This window comes from Thermobia domestica, chromosome 3 (assembly GCF_964235325.1).
Source record: "Thermobia domestica chromosome 3, izTheDome1.hap1.1, whole genome shotgun sequence".
NCBI lineage: Eukaryota > Metazoa > Arthropoda > Insecta > Zygentoma > Lepismatidae > Thermobia > Thermobia domestica.
In genome coordinates, this window is record NC_137456.1 from 5,153,443 (window position 1) to 5,171,417 (window position 17,975).

At 35.9% G+C, this 17,975-nt stretch overlaps 1 protein-coding gene across 1 annotated transcript in view; it reads right to left on the bottom strand.

Annotated features, from left to right (window-relative positions):
* The window catches only part of LOC145681374 (glycine receptor subunit alphaZ1-like), a 51,103-nt gene extending 33,408 nt beyond the window's left edge, over nt 1–17,695 (bottom strand). Inside the window, exons 1-4 of the mRNA XM_081753026.1 lie at nt 17,020–17,695; nt 13,901–13,993; nt 9,588–9,676; nt 1,908–1,975 (exon numbers count right to left, since the gene is read on the bottom strand). Coding sequence (XP_081609152.1) covers nt 1,908–1,975; nt 9,588–9,676; nt 13,901–13,953 — 210 coding nt within the window. The 5' untranslated portion in view covers nt 13,954–13,993; nt 17,020–17,695. The remainder of the gene's footprint in view (nt 1–1,907; nt 1,976–9,587; nt 9,677–13,900; nt 13,994–17,019) is intronic.
* Between the last annotated feature and the right edge of the window lie 280 nt (nt 17,696–17,975).

A 17,975-nucleotide genomic window follows, 5' to 3' on the forward strand; every position in this document is an offset into this window, starting at 1 on the left:
TTATGTGATATCTTCAAATAGAGAAAAGATAATCGAAAAATGGAACAAGATCTCCCTAGACAATATTATTCTGCTTGAGATACCGTTATCATGACTTTTTATCTGCTTTCGATTTCCATACATTTAGAAAATCGGCATTTATTTTCGCGTTTCTAAATAACTGCAAACGTAAAGCTACTAGGTGACTCGTGATAACGGTACGTCATGCAAAATAACATCGTCTAGGGAGGTCTTGATCCACTTTTCGATTATCTTTTATCTATCTGAAGATATCACATAATTACTGTAAAATTAGCGGTATTTTAATTTCGCAGTGATAGGGACTCTTAACCAAATTTGACATGGTGATTCGAGACCGTGCGTTGAGTGTCGTAAGGGATTGCTTGTTCAATCGGAATAATCACCGAAAACCAGGATGCTAATATTCTTAACCTTGGAAAAGCATTTGGCGCACGAATTTTCACTGTAAAGAATGGAAAATAAAATTTTCAGCATTAGAAATAGGGCGCGATCAAAATTTTTCAAAGCCATTATCCTTTTCGCTGATATTCCATATTCAACTATTTGCATGTTGTGTTCGATCACGAAAACATTTCATGCACTAAAAATTCAATAAATAAAGGTCGATCTCTTCGCTCCAAAGTTTCAATTGTTTCATACCTTGTTTACTTTTTTCTGGAATGACTGGAAATCACAGGAGAATCAAATAACTGATTATGTACTTCACGGGAGGGCTTCTGAATACAGAAATGTTTGGTAGTACATTTTAACACTAATTAAACCCATTAGTTAGGTCTATAAAAGGTTGCTGAAAATTCAGAGCAAAGACACTTCTAATTTTAAAAGTATTAATTTGTAAAGCACTCTTCTATTCTAGGAAGGTAACACACAATACTTTTTCACGGCAAAAGCTTCATACATATAGTCAAACCAAAACATGCAAATAATGAAACCACATAGTTACATATTTTTCAGCGTAGAAACAGATAAATTAGAGATATTTCTTCCAGCGTGGCACTAGTTTTAGTACACATTGATCATAAAAGTCCATTACCTGAGCGCATAATCATCTAAGGAGAAATTTGTTTAGCTGAATTGAATTACTGACCAATCATATATTATTTCAGTGGTCCAAAGATAAGAAAGTCTGAAGAAGCCAGATCCGAACCATGTGGTAAGTACTGGAGCACCAACTACCAAACTCTGGCACGGTGTTGAGATGGGAAAAGAACTTTTTTATACACCATGAAATTTAAAACATGTCTGTTTAGGGTGTTATTCACGAAGGATACGATTGAAGTTTGTTAATGTATTAGCATCATGAATTTCTCTGAATTACTTGAAAAGTAAGGATTCGGAATACTTATTTTCATGATCATATTGCTTTATATTATTTCACGATTGTAGAGAAAAACCCACAGGTCATCAACTGTTACTATATATTCCAGAAAATCATATACTACGTACGCATAACGCGCCAAAGCATTAATGAACACCATGTCAAAAATTTTGGAGATGATTCTTTTTGTGAAATTAAAAAAAAAGAAGAAAATTATTCTAGTAACACAGGCCGGAAAATATCTCCTTTCAGAATTTGGAACCACAGAAAATGCTATGGGATTCGTTTTAATGCTTGAGATTTATCCGAAGCGCTTCAAAGAATTACACAGAAACTGGCATGAGCTCTATGTAAGTGGACTGAGTTCGGTAACGGAGCTAATCTTTTAACATATTCACAAGTAACGACGAATATCCAATCCAAACGGTTTATACTGAACGTATTCCTTTGATCAAAGTTGACCAGTTGACTTTGCAACTTCGTTCTTTCACCCTGAAAAAAAAACACAGGAACCATTTGTTGCTTTTCCATCTTTCCTCCCAATTTATGTGATAAAGTTAAAACAAACCTCTCTTTCCTCTACAATATGTGGATATGTGTCCAATTCTATCTTCATGGTCACATTTGCTGGTCCAGCTGGAAAAGAAATATATAATATTTATGAATTAAATAACATACGGCATAATTTATAAACAGTATGTCAATTTTAACCATGTATCAGAATAATAACATATCCTTTGTTCAAAACATGAATTGCATATTGGTTTGATCAGAGAATGGGTTACACTTACTGCCTGATTGTATTCAATCACTGAAGGGCATTGGTGTATCCAATTATTTTTTATTTCGAGTGGGGGTGGGGGTGGGGGTGGGTAGTCTAGAGCTATAAGGAAAGACCTTATTCATCACTGACGTGTTACACCTGTATTTTCAATTATTTAGATGGGATTTAGACTTTGGGGATTTCTGGACGAAATATATCTGGACGAAATATTACTTAAAATTATCCCGTGTCGCCTTTGGTGCGAGCGATCTCGGTTTCGATTCCCGGTAGGGGACACTCAGTCGAAAAAGTGAAAGTTTTTCCAGGCCAGCCATCCTGAGGGAGGTTTTCTTCATTCACACCAGGCAAACACGGAGATGGTTCCTAATTTATAAGTCCCAGGCAGCTTCCTTCCTTCCCTTTCCTTCGATAATGTCATCCCACGTATCTGGGGCTGTGAACTAAAATAGTATGTCATAAAATATTAATCTCGCTGAAGAAGCGAAAAAGTGTTTACAAGACAATATTTTGTTGAATTACGTCGATTGTTTATTGACGGAAATCTTCTTCATTTCCTGCGTAACAGTTGTCCACATCTCAAAACTCTCCTAGTGTCCCTCACGCTAATGTAAGAAAAGAAATGATAACTCGAGTTCGGCCAGAAAGGGACTTGTTGTAGCTTACCTGTCATCCTCAGATATGTGATGGGCTAACATGGTCATACATGCTGAAAGTCCAGAAATGTAACTTTTAATTCCAAATTATTCTGAGAATGGAGTCAGAAAATGTTTTCTCTCTATCAGCATAATTTAAATGCTCTTATATAAGAAGGGTTTAATTAAATTCCTGCAACGTTTGTGTAGCCTGCGGTTGTACAGTAGAGCGTCGATTATCCGAAGTAATTGGGTGACATGGGTGTTCGGAAAACTGGTTTGTTCGGATAATCGAACTGTACTGTACTGTACTGTACTTCTACAGCCAGTGTCAAACCGACAGAAGTGTGCTGATTGTTGAAACACAGCGACTGGCGGCTTGGCCGGTCAGCAGCGCCTTATGAAGGCCCCATTAGAAGCAATGTTCCGCCAGCGGTGGCTCAGTGCGGCGACTACTGTGGGAAACTTGGTTTGGGAGTGAGGGGGATGATGGACGGTAGGGTGGGAGAGTAACAGGTGCGAGCGAGTATACAGTTCGGTTAAGCGGTCGTTAGGTTGACCGACGTTCGGATAATCGACGCTCTACTGTACTTCTAATATAGCAGTACCCCTGAATTAAGTCCTCAAATTAGGCGTTTCTATTACAGAGCCGGCTTCAGAGCAAAATGCTGTGTGTGCAAGAATGAGTTTTGACGCCCCTTACAATGAAAATGTGTATAGAACCCCCCCCCAATATAGTATGGGTGTTCTATAACTGAAACTTGTCGGAACTTAATACCTATAACCCTATCTTCTAACCTCGTTTTCAAGTATGCATCCTTGAGCGGCTTCCAATCGTTGAATTATTCCAAAAAGAGTAACTGTTGGTATTGAGATTTGTCGGCATCGCTTCGAACAAACTTTAGGGTGTGACAGCCACGTGGTATAACAAAACAACTTTCTTGTTTTTTTTCTAAAATTTATTTTTCTAATCCACAGCGCAATTAGAAAGGTCCATGTCGTATTCTTGCAATTTTTGTAAGACTGTTTTCTAACATTCCCTTCGTGAAGTGTCTGTTGTTTCAATAAAATCTAGGGAACTTTCAGAAATTTCAACTTTTTTGTTTCATAAACGTACCTCGAAACAACAGTGAGCTGTTCTTTTGAACTTTAATTGCGTGTGCAGTCCACAATCAATGCATAATATTTGGCTCCTTTAATTCTGGTTAGTATTTCTTCTACTTTGTCTCCGATCATAGTCAATAATTTGATTTGTTTTTCTCCAAGTATGAGATATACCTTTGTTTTTCATTTGCCAATACTCTAAATATATGTTCTTTCATTACAGGACCAAATTGGGTAATTAGTTCAGCAAGCCCTAAATGGAAATACGCATAAGGCGCGCATGTTTTGACACATTTTTTGTAGGGTCTATATCGTCCAAAAGAGGGGACGCGCTCCGTTGAGGGTTTTATGGAAATGAGACTACACATTGAGTTCCACAAGCACTATGAGTTTCATCGCACTCAAGCCTGCGGAACAGGGAATTGAATCGAGTCAAAGTCGTGGGGACGTACCATCTCCGATGCTCCAACTGACTTGATATGAGACAAACACGTTACCTTGTTCGAGTACATATCCATTCAAGGCACAGTAATCAGTTTCGTTTTATATGATCTTGCTCTGGAAGGGGGCGATTACATAATAGGATATTTTTACAATGTACAAATGGAGCACGGACAGTTAGATGTTGTGCACATGTCATGCTTATTATTTGGTACTTAAGAATAGGCGAAGCAATCGCATCACGTTCGAAGTGATCTGCATTTTTGGATGATTTATTTTATTCAAAAGAAGACGTATCTAGGTTCTTGGGCGATGACGATGAACCATTACTTTCAGAATATGATGAAATTGACAATTGAACCCTTTTGCATACTTATGTATAACACATTGCATCGTTTATAATAATCACCTCAACTGCCTGAGCGGTACTGGGAGTAAGGGAAACCTTGTAGTTAAGCTCAGATAACACATCAATCATTTTGTACCATTCAATACCACGCGTTAGGCAAATCCCATGATCAGTTTTTTTTCTGCGAACATCCCTGTTTATAACTTTTTAAAGATATTGTACACAATGTGCGAAATCCTAACTACCATTCAATTCTACTTATTTCATCTATAGCAATGCTACTCAGTGGAAATACGACACGACATTCTCTTCCGAGAAGTTTGCCACATATCAACCCACTCTGAGCATCGCAGATGATACGTCCCCTGATTTTGACCCCTGTTCCGCAGGCTTGAACTTCCGTGATGAAACTTATAGTGCTTGTAGAGCTCAATATGTAATCTCAGTTCCATAAAACCTCAACGGACCGCGCCCCCTCTTTTGGGCGATATACAAAAAATATGTCAAAAACATACGCACTTTATGAGCATTTCCATTGTATTGTTGACCTATTTTTGGCCATGTTTCCGCTGAGTTATGGCCACCATTGCTTGTATGTGAAGGTCTTAGGCCACGACCTCTTCCCACACCGAATTGTCTACGTGTGACTCGAACGGGAATTGGACACTTTTGGAACAGCTTATTTTATCTGTTACATTTGTTGCGATTTCGTGAATTCCAGTTTCAGTTTGTAAACTATCTCTACACTCTGACAGTTGTAGTTCTTTTCCCTTAGTGTGCTCGCCTTTGTTTCTGAGCTTAGGTTTGTGAATTAGGGCTAGGAAATTCGTAGCTACATTTTCTGCACTAGAGACAGGGTTTTGTAGTTTTGATAAATACTTGCATAGTAAATTAGCACTGTGTTCCGCTTCTTTTAAGGATTTAACTTTTCGCTTCCTATTTTGACATCCATAAAATTTGAAATTCATTTTTAGTTTATTAACATCAGAAATAGTTACAAAATTCACAAAACACAAAACTAATATTTATCACAGAACACAAAACTAATTATACGCGGACGTCAACTGGATACTTTTGTCACGACTCACGTCAGATAACGACTGTCACTTGTCGTAGAACGCAGCAGGCAAGACAAGATGTACAGACGCTCCAGCTCAATTGCCCTTGCAAGTACAAGAATGGTGAGGTGAACGTTCGGCCGAGTCCAGAGTTTCCCCACTTAAGCATAATCTTGAAAGGGACATGCAATAACTTTTTAATCTTGCAAGGAGTTAAACCATGTGCAACTTTCTGGGTCATCTTGCTTGCTACCTGCGATAACCCTCCCACTAACATAAAGAAAAAAAAATCGCCGCTTCCGAAACGAAGAATTCCTTTCGACGGTGAGGGGAAGATCGCCAAAATACATGTTTTTTAATGATTAGGTTCACTATTTGTCCACTAAAGCGCAGTGTTTCATGGGTTGAGATATATTTCTTACTTTCAGAAAGCTATAATATGTAAACAGTAAATAGAAAGATGGGGTTGCAAGATATTTTTTAATGACAGCTACAAGATTCTTGCAACATGGCAACCTAGCTAAAGTGATTGTGACTCAGTGTCTCAGTGTGTACCAGTGTTCAGTTCTGTTAAAACAACGGAGTGAAGTGGTTGCAGTCAATCAATTTACAGTAGTTTCAAGCAACATTTTATTTGTTGAACGTAAGTTATTCAAATGGGTAATTTGCATTCAAAATTACATAAAATGTTTAGATACCATATTATTTTTTAAATATTTTTCTCATTTCAGCGCTCGATCAATCTAAACTACTTTACTATCAACATATATTGATTTGTTAGGACAATAAAATGAGGATGTGTTGATAAGTATTTTAATAACAAACTATGAGAAATTTCGAGTAAAATAATAATAATAATAATAATAATAATAATAATAATAATAATAATAATAATAATAATAATAATCGTACTGAAATGTTTTTACAATATTTACATCCTTCCTCTGTTCATTCCAATATAACAATTTTCCTTCCAGTATGACGCGAATTATTATAAAATACATATTCACTATTATAAAAAGTACATATTGAATAATGTCTTGTAAAATATTTTACAATATCTGCTTTCCTTTCTCTGTTGAATCAAATGTTAACAGAACTTTCTTTCCATGTAAACTTTTGTTTTTATTATTCCATCAACTACTGTCTCTTCCAATGATAGGTTAAAGAAGCAGTAGAAAATTCTTTTTGAGATAACATGTTTGATATTGCAAGGATGCGATGACGAAAATTTATGATAAAAGATGTCCACGTTGTTGCACAACGGTACTATACTTTCGGAAGCTTGAAATCTCCCCTGAAATCCCCCTGACTAGTAGCAGAAATTCTAAGAATTCCGCAATTTTTCTAGAAATTTCAAATTCCCTGACTCTTCCAGGTTATCTCGCTCATCTCGCCACTATGTATTTCAAGAAATACAAATCTCCTCATAAGAAAGATTAACCAAAAGCTTCCTGATTTTTTAATTTTTTTTTAACGTGATTATTCTTTTTCTCATTTCATTTTTTATCCTTCCTTATTTTTTTCGTTTCTGGTCTCGAAGGGGGGGATTCGGACCACCCGCCCCCCCGCCTTAGCTACATGCCTGATATACGAATAAAAATTGAAACCGAAAGTGGTAATAATTATTTAGAACTACCGGATAAAGTAGAAGCATAACAGCTGAGATAAAAAAATATTTCTTTGGACGGTCAATTCATATCAAAAAGTACTTCTTGTTTCCTGTTCCCGTTCTCCTGTATGGAGATCCGTTTTGAAACCGAACGTGATGGTAGATTTCTATAACTTACGGTTTCAAAATTTAAATAAAGACGCAGATGAAAAATATTCTTGGGATACTGAAAAATTTTATAAAGAAATCTTCTCCCTTCTTTTACCTTTTTTTTTTAGTACATTGATTAACGATAAAACGGAAATGTTAGATTTCGACCACTTCCGATTTGATTAGAGCAGTGGTTCTCAACCTAATTCCTATCGCGACCCCGCGGTTCCGGGTTCGATTCCCGGTGGGGCCACTCGGTCGAAAAAGTGTAACAGCTTTTTCAGGCCAGCCACCCTGAATGAGGTTTTCCTGGGTTTTCCTTATTCACAGCAGGCAAATCCTGGGCTGGTACCTAACTTATAGGTCCCATGCCGCTTCATTCCTTCCCTAATCCTTTCTTCCTTCCCTTTCCCTGGATTGTATGCTCGCCGAGGGATGTTATCCCTCAAACCGTGAAGGGCTAAATGGCCTTAGATGCCGAAAGCCCACAAATCTAAATCCTGAAAATCCTAATCCCTATCGCGACCCCCATTTTATCACATCCTCTTGCCAGCGACCCCTTATAATTTCAGCTTTGCAATAAGCTCATGTGGGACTTCTAATATGCCTATTGCGAAGATTTCACAATATCCATCTATTTCTATAGGTCTAATAGTAAAATACATTTCTTGTATGTAGTTGATACAGTAACTTCCCTTAAAGGGGAATGGATTAAAACCAAATTTGTCAGTTCATTCATATTACAAATATTGAATCCGATCCTTCATACTGTTTCAAAATGGAGACCGTTTAAAATTTTAAAACTTCGTAACTCCCTTAATTTTGAGTCATATGATAAAACATAAAGTGATTTCTAATTTTAGTTAAGAAACTTGGGTACTTGTTTAAAAGTTATTGAGTATTTTAATTTTCGAGAGGCCGCCATTTTGAGTTGCCTCATGCAGTAAATTTGGTACATTGTTGTGCATGCGTTGTCCAAAAACTGTTTAAATTTAAAATTTAGGGGAAAAAAATTCCTCACCAAAAATCTTCCTTCATTGTGGCAAACTTGCTGGAGAAAAGACTATTCGCTCACACAGATATATATATCATTAAATTTCAATTTTAATTGTATTTCAATATGCAGGTTTTGTTCCATTTATATTTTTCTGGTTTTTGAATATGCAGTTCTGATTAGTTTTATATCGCATCTCTTCCATTTAAATTGATTTCTAAATAACTCTGCACCTATTGAATGTTTAGTAGATCTATTTTTTGTTGTTCCTAACAATATGTATGAAAATAAAAATATGCCTATCAGAACAAAATTCAAAATAATATATAAATATTTTCCATTATTGAATTCTAATTATTTATCTCTTCCGCTTATCTTCGCGACCCCCATGACACCCTCTCGTGACCCCCTATGAGTCTCGACCCCCAGGTTGAGAAACACTGAATTAGATCATTAAGGAAGGAGATAGAAGTATTCCTGGGACGCTTAAGAATCCTTTCTGCTTCCTTTTACCGTTTTTTCAGTACGTTGGTCAACGGTGAAACGGAAATGTTTGATTTCGACCATTTCCGATTTGAATAATGGAGTATGAAAAGAGACAGAAGGTATTCTTGGAACTCTGAATCCATTAAAAGAACAAAGAACGCTCCTCATTATCTGCTTGGACATAGCCGTCCTAGAAACCTTATACATATGTGTAGTATTTTGGAAGTTTAAAATTTACGAGAAATGTTTCGAAAATGTATCGCGTCGCAGAGGACGAACGCATTGCGACAAAAATCGATAAAGTGCAATAAAAAAGTTAGGTGAGACGAAAATCCACTTAAATCATTTGCCAGGTAGCACTTATAAGGCCTATTGATATTACTTGTCTCATATTAATGAATATACGGTTGGTACGGAATCACATACTGCATGTATATCGCACTACTTGGAATGTATATATGCATGAGTTTCTGAGGCAAGAAAATTTCTATTAGAGTAATTTTTTTTCTTTCCGAAATTACCAAGTATAGTAATTTTATTTACTAAGTACAGAAACCATGAACCCTGCTTGAGTAAAAAAGAAAATACGATAATATAATACGTAAAATAGTGTTAGGAGATAATATAAACCCACTTACCTTCAGTGAATGGTGGAATTTCACTGTTATAATCAGGTGGAATGACAACTTCCGGTTCATATTCTCCACAACATAGACCAAGCAAGACACTGCAAAAAATAAATAGGAAATGGAATCAATATTTATTAGTGGCGGAGCGTGAAGTTTTCTAAGATGTTAATACAATTCGTACTTACGATATGTAAATTCCATGCGAATCTCTCCTGTTTGTCTGCTTAGGGGGCCGCGGTGGCTCATTGCTAGAGCGTGCGTCTCTTATGCATGGGATTCTTGGTTGCATCCCAGCTCGAATCAAGTGAACTTTGTGGTAGACAAACACCACGTGTGTGGATTTTCTCGGGGTTCTCCCATTTCCTCCCACTTTCTTCATTCCTCATTTCATTCATTTGTCATCATCTCCGTCTCCTTAACCGTGTTGGCATAATCATGGGACGTAAAACTTAAATATTTCATTTTCCATTTTTTGTTTATTCTTTTCATAGCTGTCAAGCTACTTTGAACTAAGCAGGAATTAGTAGCAACCTACTTTGAAGATATCAGTAGCAGAAATTTCCAAACCAAAACACAAAGTAAATCAAGCAAACACACATTTAGTGTAATCCCTGAATCTTACAGTAGTAAAGATCTGATAATTATGTTTCTTAGATTCTGGGTTTAAAGAATCATTGGATTGAAGTAAAATTAGTATTTCTGTTTGTTATTCAGAGACAATTATGAGGAACAATTCGGAACATTTTTAAACGATTCAAAATCTAGAAGTACCAAAAATTGCAGAATTGATTAAAAATCCAACCACTGTGTCGAACACTTCACAGTAGAGTCTCTAATATGATGCTTTCATATAATTTATAATTTCTCCATTTATTATCTTTATCCAGGCATCGAATCTTAATTTGACCTGGTGGACGGATACCTCTCTTAACTATTCTCAAGAAATATATCAAAAGTTCTTCTTGCTACTCTAGTGGTTTGCGTGACCAATTGGTGCATATGGTCTCGGATACGTTCTCAGTGGGAGAGTTTGGATGTATTAAGCGGTTCGGATTCCACCTTAAACTATAGGTCTAAGCTTAAAATGGTCGTAGTACTGAAAAGATATGGTAAATTTCAACAAAAGAAATAAATGGAAGATCAAATTTGCAAGTCAAGAACATCTTGAAATCTTCAATGTTTGCGAACTTTATCACTAGAATAACAGTATTATCTACTTAGAGCTCACCCGTGGGTGTACGGTTAACGTGCGCTTCTTCGGCGCGGGAGATCCGCATTCAATTCATGCCAGGAGTTCATGTGGATCGAAACCGCATTAATATATATATTTTACCAGCAAATTTGCAAAACAGTGTTCTATTTTTAATTTGTAAACGTTCCGGTTCCAAGTTAGGGTAAGCTATGATGGGCGCCACACGGACAGTATACTAAAGGGGGGGTATACGTACGAAGGAGTCGTGTTAACAAAGGTGGTTTCGCACGTGAACGAAGATTTCGTTAGATGATGAGAGAAAGCATAATAAGCTGACAGAAGTATTTTTTCACTAACAGCAGTTTTTAGTTTACGTACTAAATATATAACTCTAGATAGTCTTCTACATAGATTTTCAGTGTGTGCGTTTCAGTTTAACTTTGGATCCAAGTGGATTCCTAACAATTTTACAAAATGGCACTTATTCAAATCATTTATATTGTTATTAAGATGAAAATACAAGACATCCGTCCTTGATTCATTTAATAGCAGCCAGTTACAATTTAGCCATACTGAACACGTTTCTAACATTTGAGTGTTTTTAGTTTGAACATTTTTTAAATTTTTATCCATGGTTAAGACAGTTGTATCATCAGCATACAAAACACTGTTAAAAGGAAGAAAACTTGGAAAATCATTAACGTAAACTAGAAAAAGAAATGGCCCCAGGACACTTCCCTGTGGTACACCAGTTGTTATGTGCAAAAATTCTGAAGTTGAATTACCAACGCGAACAGCCTGTTTCTGTTACTGAGATAAGATTTAATCAGAGACAGTTCTTCTTCTCTAACCCCATAAAAATGCAATTTAAGATTGTGATGTAAGTAAAGATAATGAGTCTATAGATTATGATTGATTTAAAAAGTAGAGATTATAGTAAAGGCACAGATTAAGAATAAATGATAATAGAAGGTTTCACTTTTGTGTGTTTGTATTAGATTTTAACAATTTGTTCCTAATATATTGAATATTTGTGAAGAATAGGATAAAATTAGACATCACAGCTACCTAGTGTCAAAAAGATAATATTCTATAGAGTTTTCACTAATATTTTTAACTTTTAGGAACATTCAGTATTCTTCTCTTAACTTAACTTTGTCACATACCCCTCGAAATGTTACTATGATGTGTATTTATCGCACGAATAGTCGCCTAAACAAATCCCCGCACGAATAATCGCCCAACGTTTGCTAACTCGCCTTCTCTCTAGAAACACACTTCTGACCTCCAGGTTCGGACTTAACACCTTTGGTCTACTTGGAACCTGGAATAATTGCTGATAAAATTTGATAAAGCACAAAGAAAGAGTAATGTTTAAAGAAGCTACTAATGTAAGCGGAGAATATGTATAATCTGAGAACATAGACACAAGATTAAAAATTTTGATAGGAGTTGAAGCTTTGCTGCTGACATAATGCGAATATATATTCTCGGGATATCAACTATACGTTGTTGAGCGTAAGCTCTAAACTCCGATAAACAAAATATTTTATCCTCCCGCTTGTCACAAATACGATTGGCTAATGATGTATCACTCTCACTCCCCATGGGGAGGAGCAACTTACACACGTGCATTTTGACAATACTGTCTGTGACAGTACTGTCTCAGATACTTACAGCAGCAGCGGAAAAGAAAGAAAAAACTCGAAGGATTAAAAAAATATTTGAATTTCGCTGGTAAACAATTGTTGCTTAGTGAGGAAAGGTTTGCCTTGTTGGTGTTTCACTACAACACTCGCGGAACCGGGATACATGCCAGCCGTCTTTCAGGCTTGAAAGCAGAACACCCATCCACAGTTGAGTTGGCGCCAGAATTACTGCGCATGCTTAGTATTTATTTCTATTGTTTCATTAGCCACACTAGATTGCAGTATTATTAGATAATCCGTATTATATTTTTGTCATTTATAATATTATAGCAGTTTTATATGAAGCTTCATAGTAAAAGTAATAATCAAATCACATGAACTATTTTGCGGAGGAGTACAAGCGCCGGTAGGACAACAGCAAATCAGCGAGATTTAGGTTCACGTGGCTTTGCTTATCGCAGTTTAGTTGAATGTTTAGTTCAAGTGTTTAGTTGAAGTGTTCCTTGTCCAGTATTTCGAGAACAGACATTGTTTTCATCTTCAGGATCAGTATGAAGATACCAGACAGAAGAATTGTGTATGTATACCATCTGGAGTGGGTAAGGTGGGCTGTGATTGGCTGATGGATTGCCCAATCAGTTGTTCGCCTGGAGACTGCCTATGGCTACTTGCTGGTTGATGCTTTCAAATTATGAGATACAGGTGTTACTGAGTTGAAATTGCTGCCTTCTTTCAAAATTGCTATGGCTTCTTTTATTTTCCTATCTCAATATCCTGAGGTTCTGGAAAGTATAGTGGTTTCAGAAAATGAGATAGCATTACTACTATACTTTTGAGAAACTCAGGAAATGGGGTTAGGAAAATAAAAGAAACCATAGCAATTTTGAAAGAAGGCAGCAATTTCAACTCAGTTGTTGACTATTAACTCATTAACACCTTTATTTTCCTAAACAGAAGACATCAACTAGCAACTAGCCACAGCCCGTAATTAGGTCACCAAATGCTTAGACAACCCACCGACCAATTAGAAAGCACTAGCCGCTGACTAAGCACAGCCAGTCATCCGGCCGACACCTAATTGGACAATCAATCAGCCAATCAAAGCCCATCTTCCCCATTACAGATAGTATATATACACCACAATTTCTTTACCTAGTCAAGGACACGATAGTTGAATGGTAGAACGCTCACCGCTAATGCGAGGGCTTCATTGATGTGGTCTTCGGTCATACGAGTTTGTGGTGGACAACAGTGTTCGTGGATTTTCTGTAGATTCTACTGTCTTCTCCTACATTCTCTTTCCACTAATTAGTTCAAAATCATTAACTTTCATTAATCATCTGTCTCCTTTAGTTTATAGAGCATAAGGGTGAAACGTAAAACAAGAAATTTAATTTAATTTAATTTCGTTTACCTGTTACGTCTCGCATATAAATAAGTAAAGCAAATATGCTTAGTAGGAAGGAACGTGTATACTTTACCAGAATAGTGCTATAAAGTCAATAAACGTGAGCTTTCTCAACTTAAGATCCATCTTCCATCAGAAGATATATCATCGCCACTGCTGAAGATTCCTGGAAGAAACAAATAACATTAAGTATTTCTTATGCATCTTGTCTTGAACATTATACTATTTGTTATTTTATCCAACACTCACGTATGAAATGAAAATATATTACAGATTTAGTTAAACTTATGTTATTATTTAAATGGTATAAATATTTATTTATTAAGCATACACCGTACATGGATTATATCCATGGGCGGAGTAAGAAATTGTCTGCTGGGGGGCAGACCTTTTGGTCGGTCTTGGACCTGTGGAATGCTTCCAAGACGAGTCATTTTTTTTTACCATTTTACAGGTGGCACTTTTATTTTTTGTCAAAATGTTCGGGGGCAATGCCGTCCATAGCTCCGCCCATGATTATAACGAACTTTTGTTATCAATTAGCTTATATTCTTTATTTCTTCAAATTGACTTACTCTGTTTTGATTGTTTTTATAGATTTACCTCAACTAGACTTATATTTTTATTGCTTTTAGAGATTACACAATGGCTGACCAATCAACATTAACATCGGGGCAAAGAAGAGTTAAAGCAAGCTTGGTGCAAGCGTATGCTTCCCTGGCTTAGTCAGTCAAATGTATCAGCAATGATTTGTACGTGAACCACGAAGTTGTTTAATAGCTCGCTGCATAGTTTGTGATAACTGGTTGCTGGTGCTCAAGACGTTACTGTTGTGTAAAAAGCCCTTTGCAGACTTTCGAAGTCAACCAGAGGGCACACTTTTAAAAATTAAAACAGCATTTTCCTAAGTTTTAATTTTTTTTTGTGTCGTATCTTGAAACACCCCTTTAGGATGTGACTATACCATATCCAAGTTCGTCCAAGCTTTAACGTTGACGCGAAGACGTCTTAGATTTCAATGCTCTCAGATTGGAATTTAGGTGAAATATAGAATATTCAGAAACACATTTTGAACATAATGAAGCTACTTTTTACATAAATGGACTTGTGAACAGATACAACACAATGTTGCAGGGCACAGAAAATTCTTGAGTCATTTGGGAGAATGACCATGACTCCCCAAACTTTAGGATTACTTCTACTCTATCTTCTCTCTATAAGTTTTTTCTCTATATATTTTCTATCTATTTTTTCTCTATTACTTCTGCTCTATTTTCTCTCTCTTGATTTCTCTTATGGTTGGTTTAAAGGGACAAGATTTGCCGATAGATGACACTACAGTCTTCGTATCTCTCCCATGTATTTTTTATCTTTCACGAAAATTCACGATTTCTCTTACAAATTTCAACCTACAGACTTCAAATTTTTTAGAAAAGGAACTTCATAATCTTTCGAAGGGAATAATCTGTGCCGATTTTTTATTTAGAATTTTCTTCATTGTTGAAATGGTTTGATTGTTGAAATGGATATCCAAACCTTTAACAATGGAACTGTTTTAACAATGCAAAAAATTCTAAATAAAAAATCGGCACGGATTGTTCCTTTTATAATTCCTTCTCTAAAAATTTGAAGTCTCTAGGTTGAAATTCATAAAAGAAATTGTAAATTTTCGTAAAAGGTAAAAAATATATGGGAGAGATATGAAGATTGTAGTGACATCTATCGGTAAAACTTGTCCCTTTACACTAACCTTAATGTGTTTGAGCTTCCCTACTGAAAAGCCGTGGCTGGGCTTTTGCGATATAAATCGTTGTTAACTTCACGAACGTGTTTTCTAAATACGAAAGTTAGCGTTAGTGGAACTGTTAGTATGACGCTAAAAGCGACTCTATACAGGGACCTTTATGTTTTCAACAACTGTTACCTGTTAAGGGTTTATATAATATGATAGTCATTTACTTTGTTCCAATTCGTTCATTGATTTTTCCTAAAAAAAAAAAAAAATGCAGTATACTATATACGATACGAGTTTAATTATCCGTCTGGATCATACTCAAAGCTGGATTTATCATATGTGTAACACATGCATTTCCACGAAGCGGCAAAATCTGTCATAACTATATTATTTAAAATAAATATTTCTTGTTAGAAACAGACTTCATGATGATGGTAGTTAAATTTACTAAGCTGATCTTATATTTGAATACCACATTCATAAATCATTTTTAGGTCGCATTAGTTTAAGATCACATGGACAGTGCTAAAGCAAATGGTCAAAAAAATCCCAACATGAATTGCTTGGTTATTTTCAAATACAAGAAATCAACTCTCGAACACTAGCGAACACCTGTTCTACTTAGTTAGTTATCACAGTTTTGATATAAAACTAGTCTTGTCTTTGTCACAAACAAATGCCTTATCATTGAAGCTGAAAACAAGTTTTCTTTTTCATTTTTTAACAGATGTAGAAGGAATATCAAGGAATAAAGATAAAAGAGCTAGTTTCACTGGAATTGCAAATTGATATATTGAGACTGAAGCTCGACATTGATTCTATAACAAGGTTTACCATCTTTCCTCTGTAGGTATTGTTTGTTTTATCTTTCACTAACGTAATAGATTATTATTTAAAGAGAAAAAGCAGACCTAACGAGATTGTATTTGTAGTGTTTATGCCTTTCTGAGTGTGACTGTTCGTTCCCTCCCCTTCGTTGTTCATAATGTGGGTGCATACTTGTGGCTTTTAAAATTTGTTCTTTCTGTAGAAAGGGGGCGACAAATCATGCCATTGCATGGAGCGGCAAATTGCCTAGGGTTGGCCTAGGGTGGTAAACCTTGACCTGCTACACTAGCTTGTCAAATATCGTGGTGTGAAGGCTTTTGGTTATCGACATATAGGTCATCAAATGTGGGATTGGGTCTTAGTGAAACTTTCGCAACACAATTTTAGTAAGAATATACTTTAAAATCAATTAAAAAAGACTTTTTTCGCTTGTTTGTCTATTTATAAAGAACTTAGTGTGGAAAAATTTAAAGTTGTACACACAATATATTGTACACAGAATGAAATTTGTTGATGAAGCGAAGGTTACACGGGAGGCGCCAACAATACATATTCGAAGAATATTGTGTATAACAAAAGTGTACCATTTTTTTTAAAATGACAGAGTATACTTAGGCAAATGAACTTACCTCCTGTTTCTTCCCAGTTTTTTCTTCAGAGTGGCTCTTGGTATTAGGCTACTTTTAAGGTTCTCCACAGGTATTTCTTGAGCCTTTAGGTGCCTAAACAAATGACACTGATAAGGATGAAATTTTGTTGAATAAGAGCATGGGAGGAAACGGAAGATTCGCAGAAAGTCTAGAAATTCACAAAAACTAAAATCGAACCAAGAACCCTTCTCACGCAGATGAGAAAACTAAGTCTCAACCATCATGCACGAACTTGATATTAAAGAATTTAAGTACAGATAGAATTGTTCTGCACAAGATGTTTGGAACATTCCTTGAACATTTTCTCTCTAGTGTATAATTTTTGCTAAATTCCAAAATTGATTCTATGTAACTACTATAAAGCACCACACCAATACACTAAAACAGATCTTTTCTGCACCATTAGTCCACGTCAATCTCTCATTTTCCAATTTCTTAATGTAAATATCGTGATAGACACTTGAATATCCTAAGTGAACAAATGCAGACTTTTGTTTGGTAATACGATTATTTCTGAACAGGAGAAATAGTAATTAGGTGGTAATTACTCTGAACGGAGTTGCGATGTTATCTAAGTTTATATCAACCTAATAAAACTCCTTCACTACCGTCTGCTTACAAATGATATGTACTTGCGACATACTAATTGTTGGGTAAATAAAAGCTCTTGCTCATAATAGCAGCGAGTATTTCTTAGTAACGGTAACAGTGGTTTCTATGGAACAGGTTGTTAGTACAATAATTCGTGTTTAATACACATTGGGAGTTGCTAGTTAAAAACAAGTGGTAGTCTTTATCATCCAATGTTTACTTACAATTTTGTATCTTTTGTCCTTGTTCTTTCATGTTTGTTTTATGAAGTTTAAACATTAATAACTGTTTACTTGCACTCACACTCAGATACGCTAAAGATATGTCTATATATAAAAGTTTTA